The sequence below is a fragment of the Salvia splendens genome, chromosome 12 (assembly GCF_004379255.2).
Source record: "Salvia splendens isolate huo1 chromosome 12, SspV2, whole genome shotgun sequence".
Lineage (NCBI taxonomy): Eukaryota > Viridiplantae > Streptophyta > Magnoliopsida > Lamiales > Lamiaceae > Salvia > Salvia splendens.
This window is the reverse complement of record NC_056043.1, coordinates 33447396-33468055: the sequence shown is the minus strand read 5'-3', so window position 1 is coordinate 33468055 and position 20660 is coordinate 33447396. Positions and strand designations below refer to the sequence as shown.

Genomic DNA, 20660 nt, shown 5'->3' with positions numbered 1-20660 from the left:
TACCAAAAAGGCTATCGGTGCTATGATCCCCATACCAAAAAAATCACCACCAACATGAACTGTAATTTCCTAAAAACCGAATTTTTCTACCATATCCACCTTAGTAGTCAGGGGGAGAGTGATCCCGGTAATTCCGTGGACTATCTAAGTTGGGTCGTGCCACTTCCAAGCTCTTCGATTGAGGATCTAACAGAACCAGTTGTCACTACCGCCGAGCATGTATCGCCGCCAAACGAGTCATCTCATCCACGATCCCCCGATCCTCTTCCACCGATATCTGAGGTAACTACTGAACCGATCCTTGTTGAGGTTTCGACTGACCCAGTAGATGAAGAATCATCGGAAGAGATCAATACAATTGATAGTGACACTGGGAGATACATTCTGCATCCCCCCGAAGCACAAGAGGAGTCTCGCCGAAGAGATATTCCCCCGAGAAAATTGGAAGAAAGAGTAGATACGGAATGGCGAATTTTGTGCAAGGAAATCTATCAAAGATGGCAAGAGCATTTGAAGCTGCTCTATATGAAGAAGAAGAAATCCCACAGTCAGCTGAGGAAGCAATGAAACACAAACACTGGAGGGAGGCTATGCTCACTGAAATGAAAGCACTAATGAGGAACAACACTTGGGTCAATGACAAGTTGCCTGAAGGAGTAAGAACAGTTGGGTGTAGATGGGTGTTCACGATAAAGAGAAGACCAGACGGCACGATTGAGAGATATAAAGCCAGGCTGGTGGCAAAGGGATACACATAAACCTATGGGGTCGATTATGCAGAGACTTTTTCACCCGTGGCAAAAATCAACACTGTAAGGGTGCTGTTCTCGATTGCTGCTAACAAGGATTGGCCGCTTCACCAATTTGATATGTCGAATGCCTTCCTACATGGAGAATTACCAAAACCAGTCTTTATGGAGGCTCCACCCGGGTTCACTGACGAGTTCCAAGAATGAGAGGTGTGTAAACTGCAGAAAACTTTATATGGACTGAAGCAGTCTCCGAGAGCTTGGTTCGGAAGGTTCACTGAGGTAATGAAGAAGTATGGGTACACGCAGAGTAATTCCGACCAAACACTATTCATAAAAAAAAGGGGAGATAAAATTACATGCTTGATCATATATGTGGATGACATGATTCTTACCGGGGATGACACAGAGGAAATGGCCGAACTAAGAAAGAATCTGTTCAGCGAGTTCGAGTTGAAAGATTTGGGACCATTGAAGTATTTCTTGGGAATAGAAGTGCTAAGATCGAGAAAATGGAATCTTTATCAATTAGAAAAAGTATGTGTTAGATCTGCTAGCTGAAGTCGGAATGGTGGATTGTAAGCCAACAGACACTCCGATGGTCCAGAATCATGGACTGCAGATGAAGGAAGAAGGGAAGCAGACCGACAGAGGCAGATACCAGCGATTGGTCGGAAAGTTAATTTATCTATCACATACAAGGCCAGATATTGCGTATGCTGTCGGAATTGTAAGTCAGTTTATGCATGCACCCTAAGAAGAACACTGGGAGGCAGTTTTGCGAATTGTGAGATATTTGAAAGGGACAGTCGAACACGTGCTTCTATTTGAGAGTCATGGACACCTACAGATACATGGATTCACTGACGCTGATTGGGCCGGCAACCCGAATGATAGGCAGTCCACAACATGATACTTCACCTTTGTGGGGGGTAATCTTGTGACATGGAGAAGCAAGAAACAGAAGATGGTGGCTCTTTCGAGCGCAGAAGCAGAGTTTCGGGGAATTAAGAGTGGACTGACAGAACTTCTATGGCTACGGAAGCTTATGAGGGAGTTAGGACTTTCGTCGTCCCAAACATGTAAGTTATTATGTGATAATAAGGCGACCATAAGTATTTCAGAGAATCCAGTTCAACATGACCGAACTAAGCATGTGGAGGTTGATAGGCACTTCATAAAGGACAATATTGAGGCAAAGATAGTCGAGATGCCCTATGTCAAATCTGAGGACCAGCTGACAGATATATTGACCAAGGCAGTAAACTTGAAGTCATTTCGGGAAGTATTGTGCAAGTTAAGTATCGAGAATCCCGTTACTTAACTTGAGGGAAAGTGTTGGAGAAGATCACGGAAGATAACGAGATATGCTCCAAATCACACGAGAGATATGCTAGATTATATCTTACCATAAATGAGAGATATCAATCAATAAAATTAGAGAATATTTACCTTGTATAATCTTTTCTTGTACTATAAAGGAGTGACTAATGTATAATGATATTGAGTCAGTGAATAAGATTAAGCCCCTTTTCCGATCAAGCCTTCGTTTAACACACACCATTATCTCGTACCGGTAACACCTATAATATCGGCATTCCCTCTTCTTCAGATGTTCACGTTTGAGGTTGGTATATTACTATTAAATAAATTCAATGTTTGGTGAAATTATATTTTCCTCATGTTATAATTTTTTACATACTTGGATATATATGCAGTTTTTTAGCAAAGATAAAGAAGCAACACCAGATGATGAAAGATGTCCACGCCGTCTCAGAATGTTAAAATTTCAAGGATCGTGTGCAACCGATATCATCAAATGGATGACCTATATTTCAAATTGTTGCGATGCATATCAAAAGATAAATATATGTTCTCCAAATATGAGTAAGACGGAGATACAAGCTCATATTGACCATATGCAACAACTTCAATCTCATTTATCTCATCAACTTGAATTCGAGTTTACATAATATTGATGCACTTTCTTTGACAATTTAGTGTGATTTTTTAATGTGAGCTCTGATGAATCGGCGAATTTTTGATGTTAGTGAATGCAGGAAGACGCAGATCACGATACAGAGAATTTTACGTGGTTCGATTTACTGAGGTAAATCTACGTCCACGGGAAGAAATGAGGGCAGAGTTGTATTGCTTGATCTGTTTTCTTACAGCTTACAATACAGACTTGCTATTTTGCGTTTTTATCTCTAGAAAGCGAGAGAGTCTAACAGAACTTTCTATCTATCTGATCTAGGTTCTATTTATACATTGAACCTAGATCGTGGCATGCAGCCATTTACTAGGTAGTGGATGTCGTGGAGATCGTGGCGATCTTGCATGGGTCCACTATCCTGCATGAGTTAATGACTGCTTGACACCACTAAATAGATCGTGGGTGGTGGAGGTGGAAATCCTGCATGAGTCCACTATCTCCTAGTTCGGTCGAATACTGAGACCGAACTGCTGAATTATGGCCGAGCAGCTTTTGCCGATCTGAGAGTAGAGCTTGATGCCGACCTGAGAGCAGAGTTTGATTGGTTGGCTTTTACCGAGCTGTAGGCTGGGGCCGAACTCTTTGGTTGTGCCGAACTGAACTCTGATACTCTTTAGTCATGCCGAACTGATACTCTTTCTTGGGCTTTAGGCTGATGGGCTTTACTGCTGTTGGGCTTGTTTAGTACGTACTCCATCACTACCCCCCCCGGAAAGCGAAGTGAATTACTTCGGCATTCTGGATAAAGGTACGGGGTAAGTCGATGTTTGTCCTTGGTCTTATGAAGTGAACTCTTCTTTGACCGGACTCGTCTTTGGTCTGATGAAATAAACATCTTTGACCGGACTCGTCTTGTGTCCTAATTTGGCGAGTTTTATCGCTCGGATCGGACTTTCCGTTGTCCTAATTTGGGGATCGGACTTTCCCTTGTCCTAATTTGGGGATCGGACTTTCCCTTGTCCTAATTCGGCGAGTTTTATCGCGTGGATCGGACTTTCCCTTGTCCTAATTCAGGCAAGTTTTATCGCGAGAATCGGACTTTCGTTGCAGTTCGTTTCAGACGAAGTGCTTGATTTTTAAGCCGAATTGTGGTCTTGTATCTTCTGTAGAAGCTTTGACTCACAATCGTTGGCTTATATATGTTCTAAGAAGGGGATCAACCTTCGAAGAACAAGATACCTCAGTAACATTTGTAAGAGACGACACGCACAGAGACAGACAAAACACACAGACAACGCACAGAGACAAATAAAGACCAAGCAAACCCAAATAAAGCACATTGACCGAACAGGACTCAAGACTGACTGACCGGACTGTCTCTTACAAATGGAACTTTTTGAGGTTGGAAATGTGCCATGTTCGGGGTACCTGTTCTCCTGACATGTGAGCCAATTTGTAAGACCCTTTGCCGAGGACTTCTGACACCCGATACGGACCTTCCCATGTGGGTTCGAGCTTGCCCAGCTTTTCTGCTCGGCTTACTTCGTTGTTTCTCAAGACGAGATCTCCCACTTGAAATTGCAGCTTCTTCACCCTTTGGTTGTAATACCGGGCTACTTGCTCCTTGTACTTGGCTGCTTTTATGCATGCCAATTCTCTTCTTTCTTCGGCAAGATCTAGCTCGGCTCTCAGTCCGTCGTCATTCATTTCTGAGGAGAAATTTAGAGTTCGGGGACTGGGTACGCCGATCTCCACCGGAATCACGGCTTCAGTGCCGTACACCAGACTGTACGGAGTTTCACCGTTGGAGGTTGTGGGTGTAGTTCGGTAGGACCATAGGACTTGAGGGAGATTTTCTACCCATTGTCCTTTGGCTTGTTCTAACCGAGCTTTTAACCCTTTCACCAGGATACGATTTGTTACCTCCGTTTGTCCGTTTGCTTGTGGATGAGAGACCGAAGTGAACCGCTGTTGAATATTCAGCTCTTGGCACCAATTCTTGAACGTCTTGTCGGTGAACTGAGTCCCGTTATCCGAGATGAGGATGTGGGGTATGCCAAATCGGCACACTATGTTCTTCCAGACGAAGTCCAATGCCTTTGAGCTCGTTATCGCAGCTAATGGTTCAGCTTCCACCCACTTCGTGAAGTAGTCCACGGCAACGATTAGGAATTTCATTTGCCGAGGAGCTTGAGGAAGTGGTCCCACTATGTCTATGCCCCATTGCATGAAAGGCCAAGGGCTCTGCATAGTGGATAGATCGGTCTGCGGCATCCTTGGGATATTTGCATGGATTTGGCACTTCGGGCAGGTCTTGACGAGCTGCACTGCTTCTTGTACCAAGGTTGGCCAATAATATCCCCATCTTAGAACTTTTTTAGCTAAAGCTCTAGCTCCGATGTGGCTGCCGCACGATCCTTCATGAACTTCTCTGAGGATGTAGTCCGTCTCTTCTGGTCCTACGCACCGCAATAACGGCTGGAGGTAAGACTTTCTAAAGAGGACTCCTTCATGAAGTTCGTACCGAAGTGCTCGGCACGTGATCTTCCGAGCTTCTCTCTTATCCTCGGGCAATTGTCCTTGATCCAGATACTGCAAGATCGGCGTCATCCAGTTCGGCGAGCTGGACACTGAAAGTACCTCGGCTTCATCAATGCTTCGATGCATTAATTCTTCCGCCTTTGAGCTCGAATCTGAGGCCAACTTACTTAAGGTATCTGCTCGGCTATTTTCCGCTCTGGGAACGCGGATTATCCGAAAATAGGAGAAACTTCGGCTGATGCTTTGCGCTTTGTCCAAATACTTCTTCATTCTCTCGTCACGAGCTTCACTTGTACCCAACATGTGATTTACTATGACTTGTGAATCACAATGGACTTTGAGAGATTTGACGAGCAGACTTTGCGCTAACTGGAGTCCGGCCAGGAGGGCTTCGTACTCGGCTTCATTATTAGTAGTGGGGAATAGGAACCGAAGTGAGTAGGTTACCTCGTGTCCGTTGGGAGCGACAAGTAAAATACCAGCTCCACTTCCCATCTTGTTTGAAGCTCCATCTACGAATCCGCTCCAGCAGTCCGGCGGCTCTTCTTCGGATTCCAAGGGCTGTGCTAGTTCGGCACTGGCAGAATTTTTCTGTTCGGCAATGACAGGGATTGCTTGATCGAACTTGGCCTCTGCAAGAAAATCTGCCAAGGCTTGTCCCTTGATGGCTTTTCGAGGTAGGTACTCGATTGAGTGTTCTCCCAGCTCTATGGCCCATTTGGCGATTCTGCCTGATGCTTCTGGCTTGGTCAAAACTTGCCGAAGAGGCAGATTGGTTAAGACGCATACCTTGTGAGCATAGAAGTACGGCCGCAGTCTCCTTGCTGCATTTACTAACGCCAGAGCAATTTTCTCCAGAGGTTGATACCTTGTTTCTGGACCTCTTAATGCTCGGCTTGTAAAGTAGATGGGAAACTGCTTTAGGCCTTCTTCTCGTACAAGCACCGCGCTAATGGTTTGATCGGATGCCGCTAAGTATAAGAAAATTACTTCGGCTTCGGTTGGAGCAGAGAGAATAGGAAGCTCGGCTAGATAACTTTTGAGCTCGTCAAAGGCCTTTTTCTGCTCGGCTCCCCACTCGAACTTTGGTGCCTTTTTCAACACTTTGAAGAACGGCAGTTGCTTTTCGGCTGCTTGGGAAAGGAATCGATTCAGTGCGGCTAGACATCCGGTTAGCCTTTGCACGTCATGTATGGACTTCGGCATTGCCAGGTTCTGAACGACTTGAACTTTTGAGGGGTTTGCCTTGAGTCCGTCCTTTGAAACCCAACAACCCAGAAATTTTCCCGAATCTACCAAAAAGGTACATTTTTGGGGGTTGAGTTTGAGGTTGGCTTTTCGGAGCACGTCGAGAGTGGATTTGAGGTTGTCTTCATACTCCGAAGTGCTTTTGCTTTTGACGACTATGTCGTCGACATACACTTCAACCTGTTTTCCGATTAGGTGCCGAAAAAGCTTGTCTACCATCCTTTGATAAGTGGCTCCGGCATTCTTTAAACCGAATGGCATCTTTTTATAAGCGAAAGTGCCGAAATCGGTAATGAAAGCTGTTTTCGGAGCGTCACTCTCATCCATCAACACTTGGTGATATCCTTTGTATAAATCAAGAAAACAGAAAATTTCGAAGCCGATCAAAGCTTCTACTTTTTTATCTATATTCGGAAGGGGATAGCAATCTTTAGGACAGTGCTTGTTTAGATCGGTAAAATCTATGCACATCCGCCATCCTCCTCCTTTTTTCTTGATCATCACAGGATTGGCCACCCAAGAAGGATATTTCACCTCGTATAGTACATCCGCTTTTAGTAATTGGCGGACTTCGTCATGGATGACTTGGCTTCTTTCTGCCGCAAAGAGTCTTTGCTTCTGTTTTACTGGCCGGATTGAAGGATCAATATTTAACCGATGAGTGATTACCTCGGGGGGCACTCCGGTCATGTCCAACGGAGACCATGCAAAGACGTCTTTGTACTCCTTGAGGAGCTGGATGGTTTTTTCCCGAAGTAGAGGCGTTCCCGCGAAGCCGATCTTGATCGTTCTGGATGGATCATCTTCGTATAACTGAACGGTCATTGAGTTCGGCTCTGAAGTGACTTCGGTCATCTCGCTTGCCTCTGACTCCGGTTGCTGTGATTGCTATGCTTGATGGTGCCGAACTGATTGCTCGGCACTTTTAAGCGCAATCTGCAGACATTCTTTTGCTCTCTTTTGATCACCTCGGATGACCGCTATCCCACCTTTAGTGGGGATCTTGATGGTGAGGTGATAAGTAGAGCAAACGGCCCGAACTGTGTTGAGCCAAGTCTCTCCCCAGGATGATGTTGTACGGGGACCGAGCTTTCACCACAAAGAACTCGATCATCGTATTGGAGCTTGTAGGCGCTTTTCCCACCGTGATCGGAAGGCTGATAATACATTCAGGGCGGGTGTCCTCCTGGGCGAAACTTTTCAGAGGAAGTGGAGCCGGACTGAGCCGAGCTGGATCCACTTCCATTTTATCGAAACATTCTTTAAAAAGAATGCTGACTGACGCTCCTGTATCCACAAATACTCTGTGGATCAGTTTGTTTGCCACTCCGGCTTGAATGACAATAGCGTCTTGGTGAGGAGAGATGGCTGGGACGGGATCGGCGTCTGAAAATGTAATCACTTCGTCTTTCTTCAGCCTTTTATGTGTTGGCTCCTCTTGATTGGAACCTCTGCGTTCTGCTTTTAGGGACGACTTAGTCTTCCCGGCAGGGAGAGCATCAATAGTCAGGATTACTCCATCATATTGCGGCTCGTCGTCGTCTTCGGGATCCTCATGCCTTTTCGGATCCTGAGGATTGCAGTTCGCACCTCTCTGCCTTTTGTTCTTTTTCGGCTGCTTGCTTTGGTATTTTTTTAACGTTCCTGTTTTCACAAGAACATCAATACCTGCAGCCAAGTCTCGGCACTCCTCGGTATCGTGTCCGTGGGCTTGATGGAAGGAGCAATATTGATCCTGAGGTCGCCGTGCGGCCGATTTCGTCATCCGCCTTGGTTTTTCGAACATATCGGAATGTAGTTCGAAAATTTCCGCTCTTGACTTGTTTAAGGGTACGAACTGAGCGGGCGGCTTCTCAGGATTGAGACGTGGTCCCAATCTGCCTTGTACCGGTGCCCTTTGAATTCTTTCAAAAGGAGTTCGGCGGGAAGGCCTCTGATCGCTATGATCGGACTTCTTTTCGTCTCCTCGGGATGAGCTGTCTAAAGACCGTTTTCGACGGTCTGCCTCATCCGCACGGGAAAACTGGTCCGCAATGTCCCACATTTCTTGAGCTGTTTGCGGACCGCACTCCACGAGCTTTCTGTAGAGAGCTCCGGGCAGGATTCCATTTTGGAATGCCGAAATGACAAGTAGATCATTGAGATTATCTACTTGTAGGCATTCCTTATGGAATCTCGTCAGGAAATCGCTGATCTTTTCGTCGCGACCTTGACGTATAGAAAGCAGCTGAGCCGAAGTGATCCGGGCTTCCGCTTTCTGAAAGAACCTCCTGTGGAAAGCATCCATTAGATCTCGGTAGGATCTAATGCTGCCTTGAGGAAGGCTGTCGAACCACCTTCTGGCGTTCCCGATGAGCAGCTCGGGGAACAGCTTGCACATGTGGACCTCGTTGAGACCCTGGTTCGCCATGTTATATTGATAGCGTCCCAAGAAATCATGAGGATCCACGAGTCCGTCATAGGTTATCGACGGAGTTCGGTAGTTCCGCGGCAAAGGAGTTCGGGTGATATCGTCCGAGAACGGAGTCTTTAATGCTCCGTACATGGCGAACCCGACATCTCTTCGGTACGGAGGAGATGGAGTTCTCCTGTGGTTCCGGTACCGAGGAGGAACAGGAACATGTCGGGGTTGAGGATTCTTTCTCCTGGAAGACACGTCACTACTGCGGTAGTGACTTTCATGCCTAGATGAGGAGGGAGAATCCGTCGTTGTCTTCTCCGGCTGTTGGCTCTTCTGCAGGAAGGTTAAGAACTCCTCCTGCTTCTCGGCCAAGAACAGCTTGACAGCTTCATTTAAATCGGGCTGCTGGGAAGACTCGGTGCGATGACTCCTGGAGGGGCTTGTTCCTTCTTCGTGAGAACCGGAGGTAGATGTCTCCCGAGGCCGTTTTTCAGACCTGCGAGCTGGACTAGCTTCCTCACGGTTATCACGAACGGTATTATGGGTGTTATGTGATCTGGTATGCATTTTTTTTTTGGGGTGGAAAAAGGGTCAAAAATTCGCTTTATCACAAATTTGGTTCTCTGCTTCCCACAGACGGCGCCAGTGATGAATCGGCGAATTTTTGATGTTAGTGAATGCAGGAAGACGCAGATCACGATACAGAGAATTTTACGTGGTTCGATTTACTGAGGTAAATCTACGTCCACGGGAAGAAATGAGGGCAGAGTTGTATTGCTTGATCTGTTTTCTTACAGCTTACAATACAGACTTGCTATTTTGCGTTTTTATCTCTAGAAAGCGAGAGAGTCTAACAGAACTTTCTATCTATCTGATCTAGGTTCTATTTATACATTGAACCTAGATCGTGGCATGCAGCCATTTACTAGGTAGTGGATGTCGTGGAGATCGTGGCGATCTTGCATGGGTCCACTATCCTGCATGAGTTAATGACTGCTTGACACCACTAAATAGATCGTGGGTGGTGGAGGTGGAAATCCTGCATGAGTCCACTATCTCCTAGTTCGGTCGAATACTGAGACCGAACTGCTGAATTATGGCCGAGCAGCTTTTGCCGATCTGAGAGTAGAGCTTGATGCCGACCTGAGAGCAGAGTTTGATTGGTTGGCTTTTACCGAGCTGTAGGCTGGGGCCGAACTCTTTGGTTGTGCCGAACTGAACTCTGATACTCTTTAGTCATGCCGAACTGATACTCTTTCTTGGGCTTTAGGCTGATGGGCTTTACTGCTGTTGGGCTTGTTTAGTACGTACTCCATCAAGCTCCACTTTGTTGTCCTTTGATTATAGACACAACACAATGCCTACATAAAATATTTATTAGTGTACGGTAGTTATTAAATAAGTATGTGCGTTTATTAGTAATTGGTTTGATGAGATTATTTTTTGAAGATGTTGATTATCGCATAAAAGAATGTTCCCCCTGCGTTAGTAGATGTCACACTTTCCTTTTTAGTTTATCCCACAAAAGATGTCACATTTCCTTTTAAAAAAAAATTCTTTCTCACATCAATTATAAAATTATATTTTCTCTCACAACTTAACACACAAAATAACATCTCCTAAAATCTCATGTCATCTCCCAAGTGTAACATCTACTATGGAACGAAGGGAGTATCATAATTACTCCGGTAAAAGTAAAACAAAGGGGTTAGTCATTTATAATATCATCAAGATAGATCACTTCGTTGTCTCGCAATTTCTAAAATTTGATCGACGATCCACAAAATTTCATAAATCATCCACCGTCCTATTAAATTATGAAATGCTTTTTTCTTCTTTCTTTATGTATTGCACTTGTCGGCAAAAGTAAAGGATTTATTTAATTTAATTTAAATTAATTTTCTTTTCCTGATTCAAATGCTAAAATTTCTTATTTAGTTTTTATAGGATTGTTTTGCCTATTTGGCCCGGCCGGGTTTCGAGTTGGCCAATTAATACTTCCTCCGTCCGCCTATACTTGGCACAAGTTTACCCGACGTGAGTTTGAAAAATGTACTATAGAAAGTGAGTTGAAAAAGTTAGTGGAATATGAGTCATACTTTTATATATGGTATTAGTTTTATAAAAAATGTTAGTGAGAATGAGTTAGTGGAATGTGAGGTCCATTTCCTAAAGTACTAAAAAGTAGGTGTGACAAATATTGGTAAACAGACTAAAAAGTAACTAGCGACAAGTAAATTTTGAATACTGGGCAACTCGATTAATCGAGATTATTGTATTATATTGTCATAATCTCTATTATTAATGTAATAATATATGATACTCCCCCAGTCCCAGTGAAGTTGAGTCCTTTTTGTTTGCCCCAATTAAGTTGAATCATTTTAGGATGTTCTAACTAAGTTGACTCTCATTTTCATTTTTGACAAAAAGAACAAAAAATTAAATCACTCTTACTTTATTTCATAACATACTTTACTCTCTATTTATCTCTCTTACTTTATTCTACTCTCCTATTTCATTTTATTTTCAATTAGTTCATTTAATATAATTTCTTAATCTACATATCCCAATGTTTTGCCCCAACTCACTTTGCTAAAGTAGAGCCCAAACCTAGAATTTACCTTTTAGCCACACCACGAATTGATGGCCCAAACCTAGAATTTACCTTTTAGCCACACCACGAATTGATGCTGGCAAACATTTCGATTTGAACCCACTAAGTGTCAACCACTAACAAAAGCAAGGCTTATAACACTACTTTCTCCCCACCCAATCATTATTCACAATTTCAACAACTATTTGATGAAGAATCTCATGGTCCTCATCGCACCCAATCACACATCCTCCTTTTGTTATATTATTAAGGTTAATTGTAAATTTAGTCCTAATAGTTCAACGTTTCATGAAATTAGCCTTTTGAAAATTCAAGAACTAATATAAATTTGTAAAATGAAAATATATCAACACAATAATCAAATTCCTAGTACCTTGTATTGTTAAACGTTGTTTGAGATCAGTTGAGTAATTGATCAAAGAATTAGGGCCAAATTAGAAATTTCCAATGATTATTGTAAAATTTTAATAATGGAGCTTAACTTTGAAAGAGTAAGACTTAATTTAAAATATAATCCTCTTGAATTTTAGTTAAACCAAAAACATGATACGAAATACTTGGAAAAAGAAGCATCAAGAAGAAGGAGAAGGAGCTAAAGCAGAAGAATCATACTGAGGAATCCAACAAGGAATCTTGGAATACGTATCCGAATACGGACAATATTTGGGGCGAGCCATGAAGGCGGCGCAGTCCGCCACCGGCCTCTGCAGCGGCTGGCCGGGAATGCAGTTCCCCCTCACATCCATCACCCCAGCCGCGATCAGCCTCATGCACGCCGGCGCCGCCCCCATGAAGTAGTTCCCCGACAAGGACACATTCCTCAGATTCCCCAACAAACAGAGTGGCTCCGGCACCTGTCCGTACAATTTGTTCCCTGCCAGATTCAGCACCTCCAGCTTCTCCAGACACCCCAGTGAGAACGGCAGCGGTCCGGTGAGATCGTTCCCTCCCGCGTCGAAAACCACCGCGTCTTTTAATAGCCCCAGCTCGTAGGGAAGGCAGCCGCTGAGGAGGTTGTTCAGAAGGAGAATCTCCGACAAACCGGATAAGGCTTTGGCTATGCTGCGCGGGATCGGCCCGAAGAATTTATTGTTTGCCAAATTGAGATATGCCACGTGGGCATCGGCATCGGCGTTGTCGGGGAGGCGCGTCATGAAATTGTTGTTGTTGAGGAAGAGGAGGTCGAGGTCCATCGCAAATAGCTCTGGCGGTACGGCTCCCGAGAAGGAATTGAATCTGATCAAAATCGTACGGCAGTGAAATTTGAACTCAAGACCGTTTTATTATATAAATAGAAGTTCGCACGTTTTCAAGAAAAAAAAGATTTTAAAATGTACTATTATAAAATATTTGTCTGACCTGACCAGGGGTGCTGCTGCTTCAAAGAGTAGCACCCCTGATCAGGCACTGACCTGATGTCGAGGAAGGATAGGCCATCCATCGCAAGGATGGCAGTGGGGAATGGGCCCGAGAGGCGGTTGTTGCTGAGGTCGAGCTCATAGAGGTAGGGGAGGGCGGCGATGGACGAGGGGAAGGCCCCTGAGAAGTAGTTGGAGTTGGCGTGGAACAGGGCGAGGTCAGGGAGCTCGTCGAGGAAGCCGACCAGCGTCGGGGAGGAGAGGTGGAAGCCGTTGAAGTCGATGGAGGCGACGGTGGTGGCGGAGCGGTTGTCGGGCGGGGTGTCGCAGAAGAAGCCCTTGTAGCGGCAGATGTTGCTGCCGGTCCACGTGGCGGTGACGTTGAAGGGGTCGGAGGTGATGGTATTTTTAAATCTTTGGATCACGGGGTAGATCGCGGCGAGCCTTTGATCGGCGAAGAGTAGTAGGTCTTGCAGAGGGGGGAGTATCGCGGCGGCGTCGGTAGCGGAGATTGGGAGGTTGTTTTTGGCTTGGTGGTGTGTGGGGAAGAGGAGGAGGATGGTGGTGATGAATAATATGATACTAGTTTGGAGTGGAATTGTGAAAGTTTTTACTCTCATTTTGATTTGGTTTTTTTCATACTAATATTTTTGAATGGTGGGGATGAAGCATAAAAAGGGAGAAAAGAAAGTGCGTGCATGATGAGATTTAAAGTAGTGTGAAGGTTTAGAATGTGGAGTGTGCATATTCTGTTTCTTAGGTGGCTAGAAGTGGCTTGGTTGGTAGAAATTGGGAATTTTCATTGTTAGGTCATGTTATTATGAGATGTGTGTGTATGTAATTATATGGAGTAAATTACAAGTTTAATTAAATGCAATATCATACACTAAGAAATTAACTAGCTACTAGAAGATTATTATTTTACTAGTGTGGGGTGAATTGGATTTAGAGTTATAATGACATATATTTTGTATTTTTAGGGTCAAATATTTTTTTGAGAGAAAATTGTCAAATATACCTCTAATGTTTTTCCAAGATTAATACTCCTAGCTAGTATATTCATGGGTCCAAGTAAGCTATCACTGGTGACATGCATGTCCCCTCATTTACTACTATTTCCATTTAAAAAATACAGTTGTTTTATTGAATTTCTCAGCATATTTTCTCTAATTTCTCTCATGTATGGAGTATCTATTACTAAAAATGGTAAGTTCATTTACTATATAGTAATAAGTATTATTGAAAACATATTTGAATATCTCGGATATTTTCAATAATTATGTACATTTCTCATCATAGATGGAGTATTATTATGTCTTTTACTAAAATATTTTGCCTTTATTAGATTAAATTGTTATATAAAATAATAAAGTTCTATCCAAAAATTTTAATTGGTATGCAGATTATAATAATATCCAAAAATCAAAATATATAAATTTCTCATAATTCCTCAAATATTTCAATGGTATATGTCTTTACGACATCTACCAAAAAATACTCCACTATACTACTCCGCGGTTATACTCCCTTTAATTTTGTATGGGCCTATCCCTTTGTTGTCATTTTGAGTCCAATTTCCATATTATGGCTTCATTTGGGCTTTTTTTTCACCCCCCTCTATTCATTTGCTCTCTTATGTGTAAATTTGAAATACTATTAAATACGGAGATTATGTAATATGATAATTATGCTATTATAACAAATCATGTTTGTAAACTAATAGAATTTCTAGTAATAAAAAAAGGATAATAGGTTTACGATCCAATTTAAAATTTAGTCGTATTTTGGCAACATATAGTACTCCATATCGCTTGAAAGAGAGAGAGAGATTCAAAATTCCCCACCTCTATTTTCGCTTCCTTTATTTGTCACGTGATTACTGACTCTGTTTCCTCAATTCCACTCCGACAATTGCCTTTTTCTCTAATACCTTGCATGCTTGTGTCACCGTCCCCTTTTTCTTGATTTTTATATCTATATAAATACTCTCTTTAATTCATATTAATACCATGTGCTATAATAAATTTATTTATCCTTCATCATAGCTCTAATATAAGTTTAATTTCATAAAACAATAATTAAAAAACCATGTAGCAAGTGCACGTGACCAGACTCATACTACCATAATCCAAAATGGTAAGTGTCTCGAAACGAAGATTGTGTGTGACCTGTCAACATAAATCTGCTGCTTCTACTTAAAACTCAAACCTCCATTAAACCTTGCTTCAAATTAGGTTCCATCGAAGAAGACGATGAAGTTCAATCCTCTTCTTCTCATTTTACTATTCCTCGAATTAACCTCTTCTTCCTCTGCTGCTCCCCTTCCTAACGATGCAGCTGCATTGCTCCATTTCAAATCCAAAGCCGATTTGAGGAACCAATTGAATTTTTCGCCCAAATCTAGCTCCGCATTCTGCAAATGGAAAGGAGTCGAATGCTCCGATTCCAGAGTGATTCGACTCATCGTCGAGGATGTAAAACTCGGCGGCGTTTTCGCCCCGAACTCGCTGAGCCAGCTCGCCGAGCTCCGAGTCCTCAGCCTCCAGAACAACTCACTCACCGGTCCAATCCCCGATCTCTCCGGTCTGGTCAATCTCAAAGCCCTTTTTCTCAACCGAAACTACTTCTCCGGCGCAGTGCCTCCCTCCCTCTCCGCCCTCCACCGCCTCAAAACCGTCGATCTCTCCTACAACATGCTCGCCGGCTCGATTCCGGCCTCTCTCAACGGTCTGGACAGGCTCTACTACCTCCGCCTCGATTTCAACAGGTTAAACGGCTCCGTCCCACCTCTGAACCAGTCCTCGCTCCAGATCTTCAACGTCTCTCACAACGACCTCACCGGCGCGATTCCGGTCACTCCGGCTCTGTCGCGGTTCAATTCGTCGTCGTTTTCGTTAAACTCCGGCCTCTGCGGAGAGATCATCAACAAGGAATGCCGCTCCGAGCGGCCGTTTTTCGGTTCTCAGGCGAATGTGACGGCGGCGCCTCCGAATTCGCAAGCGGCGGTGCTCGGCCAGACCGCGAAATTGGACGGCGCAGGCGGCGTGATGCGGAGGCATAAGAGAGCGGCGCTGGCGATCGGAGTCACGATCGGCGCGTGCATTTTCGCGATTTCGGTGATTTGCGTGGGGATCGCGGCGAGGAGGAGGTGGCGGAGGGCGGCGGGGAAGGGCGAGATGGCGAAAATCGGGCTGGAGCCGAGCGTGACGGGGAATGAGGAGGCGGTTATGAGGATCGAAGAGGAGAACGACGAGCTGGCGGAGAAGGTGAAGAGAGCGCAGGAGGTGAAGCAGCAGCAGCAGATGTTGGTGGGGAAGAGCGGGAGCTTGATGTTCTGCGCCGGCGAGGCGGCGGTGTACACGCTGGACCAGCTGATGCGCGCCTCGGCGGAGCTGCTGGGAAGGGGGACGATGGGGACCACCTACAAGGCTGTGCTCGACAGCCGCCTCATCGTCACGGTGAAGAGGCTCGAAGCCGCGAGGTTTGCCGCCGCCAAGCAGGAGGTTTTCGAGGGGCATATGGGAGCCGCCGGAGGCCTCCGCCACCCCAATCTGGTGGCTCTCAGAGCTTATTTTCAGGCTAAGGAAGAACGCCTCTTGATCTATGATTATCACGCTAATGGCAGCCTCTTTTCCCTAATCCACGGTAACTACTCTAATCCCATTTAATTCAATTCTCGAGTAGTACTTCTAACTGATTTAATAGTATTATCAATTATGTGAGGATTAGTTAGTTTAACTTAATAGAATTTCATAGGTCCTATCATAGTTGAAGCTAAATATGTTGAGAACTATAAAAGAAAATACTGTATGACTCAATTACATTTAGATCTGTAGGACGAGGAAGTAATAAAATTCAAATTATTGACTCTTTTGGATATGGGCAGCTATGAATTATTGGTGTATGGGTAATGTGAAATTGGAGGGGACAGTAGTAAACTGATGTAACGTATTGAAGCATTTAATAATAAATTGTAAATTGGGCATGGGAACTGTAGCATTTGCAGTATGTGGCAACAAACGCCAAATAGATTATGGTATGGAATAAAACATAATTATGTGTAAATCAAGATTGCTATAGTATCTTCTCTCTGGCTTAAGAGAATCTAAACAGACCACTTTAGCTCTAGGGAACTGACATTCATTAATTTATTTTTTTCATTTTGGGACATAGTAGTTCTAGACTTCTAGGTTTTTATTAATATAGTATTCACTATGCTTATCTGTCCTAATAGATTATTTTCCATTTAAAAGCTGTATTTTCCATTTTCTTTTCATCACCACATCATGTGTATCCAGTCTTCCTAGAAAGACCCAATATCCCATGGACCAAATCATTGATTGCAATGTAATGCAATATCCTCTATTGAATGACATGAATCTAAACAACTCAATAACTTCACAAACATTGTTTGTAAAATTTTGCAATTATATTTATTCATACCGACAAACTCCTATGAACAAATAGTCTGTTTAAAAATGAAGTTCTCATGCAACTTCTTTTTAAAAAATTACTCGTATGAAGTTCACATGCACATATTTATTTTCTATTAAGTTTCTCATTTCTTCTTTGAACAATGATGGTTATGACTAAGTTCTTATTAACTGAGATTTTGATGGTTAGAGCATCTCCAATAGTAATAGCCAGCCATAAGCCAGTCATATGCTAGCCACAAACTCCTCCTGCCACATCATCAGCATTAAAAACTCCTCTTGCCACATCATCAGGACAAGCAATAGGCTAGCCACAATAAACAAAATTATAAAAAACAAATAATTAACAATCACACAAAATACAGAATTAAATTTACGACATAGATATGGGAAAATTCAATAATATTAGTAAAATTAAAAAAAGTACATTAATTTAAAAAAAACCCTCTTCCACACACGAGCCCCCGCCTCCGCCTCACTCCTCGTGGCCGTCGCCGTTGTCGCCGCTATCCGAGACCCCAAAATCTGCGGCATCTGAGCCTGCGTCTGAGCCCCCCAACTGTGCCAAGCCGGCATCCAAATCGACCCGCATACTCTCGAGCATTGAGTGAAGAAACCTCTTCTCCACGGGGTCAGTTGTCGCCCTCCATTCAGCTAAGATCTTCTGCATCTGAGCCCGCGTTTGTTGACGCGCGAAGAAGGCGAGCTCGGTTGGCGACTTGCCAATAGGGGGGATGCCGACTGGACCTCCTGGGACCCTGGGCGACCCCCCTCGCTACCCGTTGCGCCCGCCTTTGACCAACTAGGCGAGTGCGGCGAGTAAACGATGGAGAGGACGGGAACTCCTGAACATCCTCGGGGAGGTCGTGGGAACCGCCGCTGCTGCCGCTGTAATCACCGGCATAGTTCAGTCGCTGCTTCTTCGGCCAGCCAGCATCGACACCTGCCAGAAACGTCTCGAAGTCCATCAGCACCTCATAGCAGTTCCAGTAGGTGAACTCCTTATAAAGCCCGGGCACGGAGAAGGCTTTCTCCGCTATCCTCCTGCAGTCCTCGTCAGTTTGGCCACTGGTCTGCATGCGGAGGGCGTTGGTGTACAAGCCCTAAAATCGGGAGACCGCAGCCCTGATTCGGTCCCACCCCTTCCGGCACTCCTCCCCGCTGTGTGGCCTCCCCTCCAGGAAAAATGCCTTGTAGGCTGCTGATATTTTAGCTCACAAGTTGACGATCCTCTGATTGTTCGAATGGAGGGGATCATCGCAAACACTCACCCAAGCCTTGGACAGCGCGACATTCTCCGCATCCATCCACTTCCTCCGTGTCGGGCTGTCGTCATCAGCCGGCTGCAATGACTCGCCGACCACCATTTTGCCCTTCCCCTTGCCCTTCTTCTTCTTTGGTGCGCCCCGACCCCGCCCTACTCCCCCCGTTTGAACGGGAGTGTCCGCATCCTCGAGATCTATCCCCAACTCCTCTAAGGAGAAAGTCTCACACCCAGTGAACTGCGTCTCCGATGGGGTCGATGTGTACGAAGAAGCAGTCAAAAAATCAATACTGGGGCGATAGACATTGTCCCCCCCGGCATCCCCGGCTGCCACCCCGGCATCATCTGCATCTCGGGTTGCATCCCCGGTACCCCCTGCCCGCCCTGCATCCCCTGCCATCCCGGTATACTACCCTCGGCTGTCATCCCGGGCATCATCTGCTGCCAAGGGTACATGTTGTAGTACCTAGCCATCGGACCCCATCCACCTCCCACAGGTACCGTGGGAGTTTGAGACCCGCTCGTCACTGGAGTAGACTCGTTGTTGTTCTTCATTTTGCTTTATTGCTCTTGTACATAAATTAAGTGATAGAGAAAACTCGTTAAAGCAAGCGGTGCGAATGAAAATGACGTGCAAATCGTGTATATATAGTGTTTTAAAAATAAAAAAAAATAAAAAATAGTGTTGGCCGATCGCCCGCCTACAATGGCGGTCAGCCGATCGGCGAGTGCATCGGTCAGCCGATCGACGAGTGCATCGGCCAGCGATCAAAAATCGGCGTGTGCTCGCCGAAATTCTCACCGTTTTTCCGCTCGCCGCCTACAATGGTTCGGCTAGCAGACCGGCCAGCGCCGGGAATCGGCCGGTCCGCTAGCCTCCATTGGAGATGCTCTTATACCTAAGTTCTCATGCATCTTCTCACTCTGATGGCTATATTGTCTTTATACTAGAACATTAAATGAGCTAATCCTATTATTAAATAAAAAAGAATGTTCTTGAAATGAGTTAATTATGGGTGGCAACATTGTACAGGTACGAAGTCAGGAAAGGCCAAACCACTTCACTGGACATCATGTTTGAAAATAGCAGAGGACACAGCTCAAGGCCTCTGCTACATCCACCAAGCCTGGAGGCTCGTGCACGGTAACCTCAAGTCGTCCAACGTGCTCCTCGGCTCCGACTTCGAGGCCTGCCTGACGGACTACTGCCTCATGGCCGTGGCCACCCCGGCCCCTGATGAGGATGCCGACTCCCTGGCCTGCAAGGCCCCAGAGACCCTCCGGGCCAGCCACGGGGAGGCCACTTCCAAGTCAGACGTGTACTCGTTCGGGGTCCTCCTGCTGGAGCTCCTCTCGGGTAGGCCTCCGTCTCAGCATCCGAATCTGGCCCCTGACGAGATGATGAGGTGGCTGAGGTCCGTGAGGGGCGAGGAGGGCGGGGAGAGCCGGCTGGAGATGCTGCTTGAGGTGGCGCTGGCGTGCAGCGTCGCGTCCCCGGAGCAGAGGCCGACGATGTGGCAGGTGCTGAAGATGATACAGGAGATTAAGGAGATGATCTTGATGGAAGATAGTGAGTTCAACCCTAACCCTAATTAATGTGTAAATTTTTATGCTATAAATGTGAAGTAAGATAGGCCTACAACAGCTTAGATATTTTGTGGTATTGATGGTCCAATTATGGTTAGCTTTTTGCAATTGAGTTAGAGGATGTTAGGTGTTTCCCTATTTATGACCTAAGACTTTATGCCACCTACAACTATATAAATGATATTTAACTGTGATATACTAACTCATAGAGGTAGATAGTCATTACATATCTCATATTAATTCTAAGAAAGAAAAGTTTTTTCTCCTTTACTCTTTCATCTATGGAGCCCAAAGCACATGATGCAATGCAACTAAGCACTCAAGTCAATATGTAAGTAGTCCGTGCTTTTAGGGCGTTCAATGGATATCCAACACATTGTCACTCATTTAAATTTTTTACTTTTATTGATTGTAACCTTTTTCATCTACATATATATACATTCACTTCCTACAATTTTCACATTTAGTATCAAATTCTCAAGGTTTAAATACAATTGAATGCACTTAGATGCCAAAAATAGAGATAAGC

At 44.7% G+C, this 20660-nt stretch overlaps 2 protein-coding genes across 2 annotated transcripts; one reads left to right on the top strand and one right to left on the bottom strand.

Annotated features, from left to right (window-relative positions):
* Positions 1-11987: 11987 nt before the first annotated feature.
* On the bottom strand, positions 11988-13576 carry LOC121759641 (uncharacterized protein At4g06744-like). Its single transcript, XM_042155299.1, has 2 exons — positions 12902-13576; positions 11988-12725 (listed from the first exon to the last, which is right to left on the bottom strand). Exons 1-2 carry the CDS (start codon positions 13465-13467, stop codon positions 12062-12064), a joined length of 1230 nt encoding a protein of 409 aa, XP_042011233.1. The 5' UTR covers positions 13468-13576; the 3' UTR covers positions 11988-12061.
* A 1304-nt stretch (positions 13577-14880) lies between these two features.
* On the top strand, positions 14881-20325 carry LOC121758445 (probable inactive receptor kinase At5g67200). Its single transcript, XM_042153844.1, has 2 exons — positions 14881-16492; positions 19578-20325. Exons 1-2 carry the CDS (start codon positions 15100-15102, stop codon positions 20138-20140), a joined length of 1956 nt encoding a protein of 651 aa, XP_042009778.1. The 5' UTR covers positions 14881-15099; the 3' UTR covers positions 20141-20325.
* The last annotated feature ends 335 nt before the right edge of the window (positions 20326-20660 follow it).

Bases quoted from the DNA above. Each gene is read 5' to 3' on its own strand.
- LOC121759641 (XM_042155299.1), bottom strand. From the start codon at position 13,467: ATGAGAGTAAAAACTTTCACAATTCCACTCCAAACTAGTATCATATTA. The intron at 12,726-12,901 runs GTCAGTGCCTGA...GATTTTGATCAG, and splicing joins CTATCCTTCCTCGACATCAG to ATTCAATTCCTTCTCGGGAG.
- LOC121758445 (XM_042153844.1), top strand. From the start codon at position 15,100: ATGAAGTTCAATCCTCTTCTTCTCATTTTACTATTCCTCGAATTAACC. The intron at 16,493-19,577 runs GTAACTACTCTA...AACATTGTACAG, and splicing joins CCTCTTTTCCCTAATCCACG to GTACGAAGTCAGGAAAGGCC.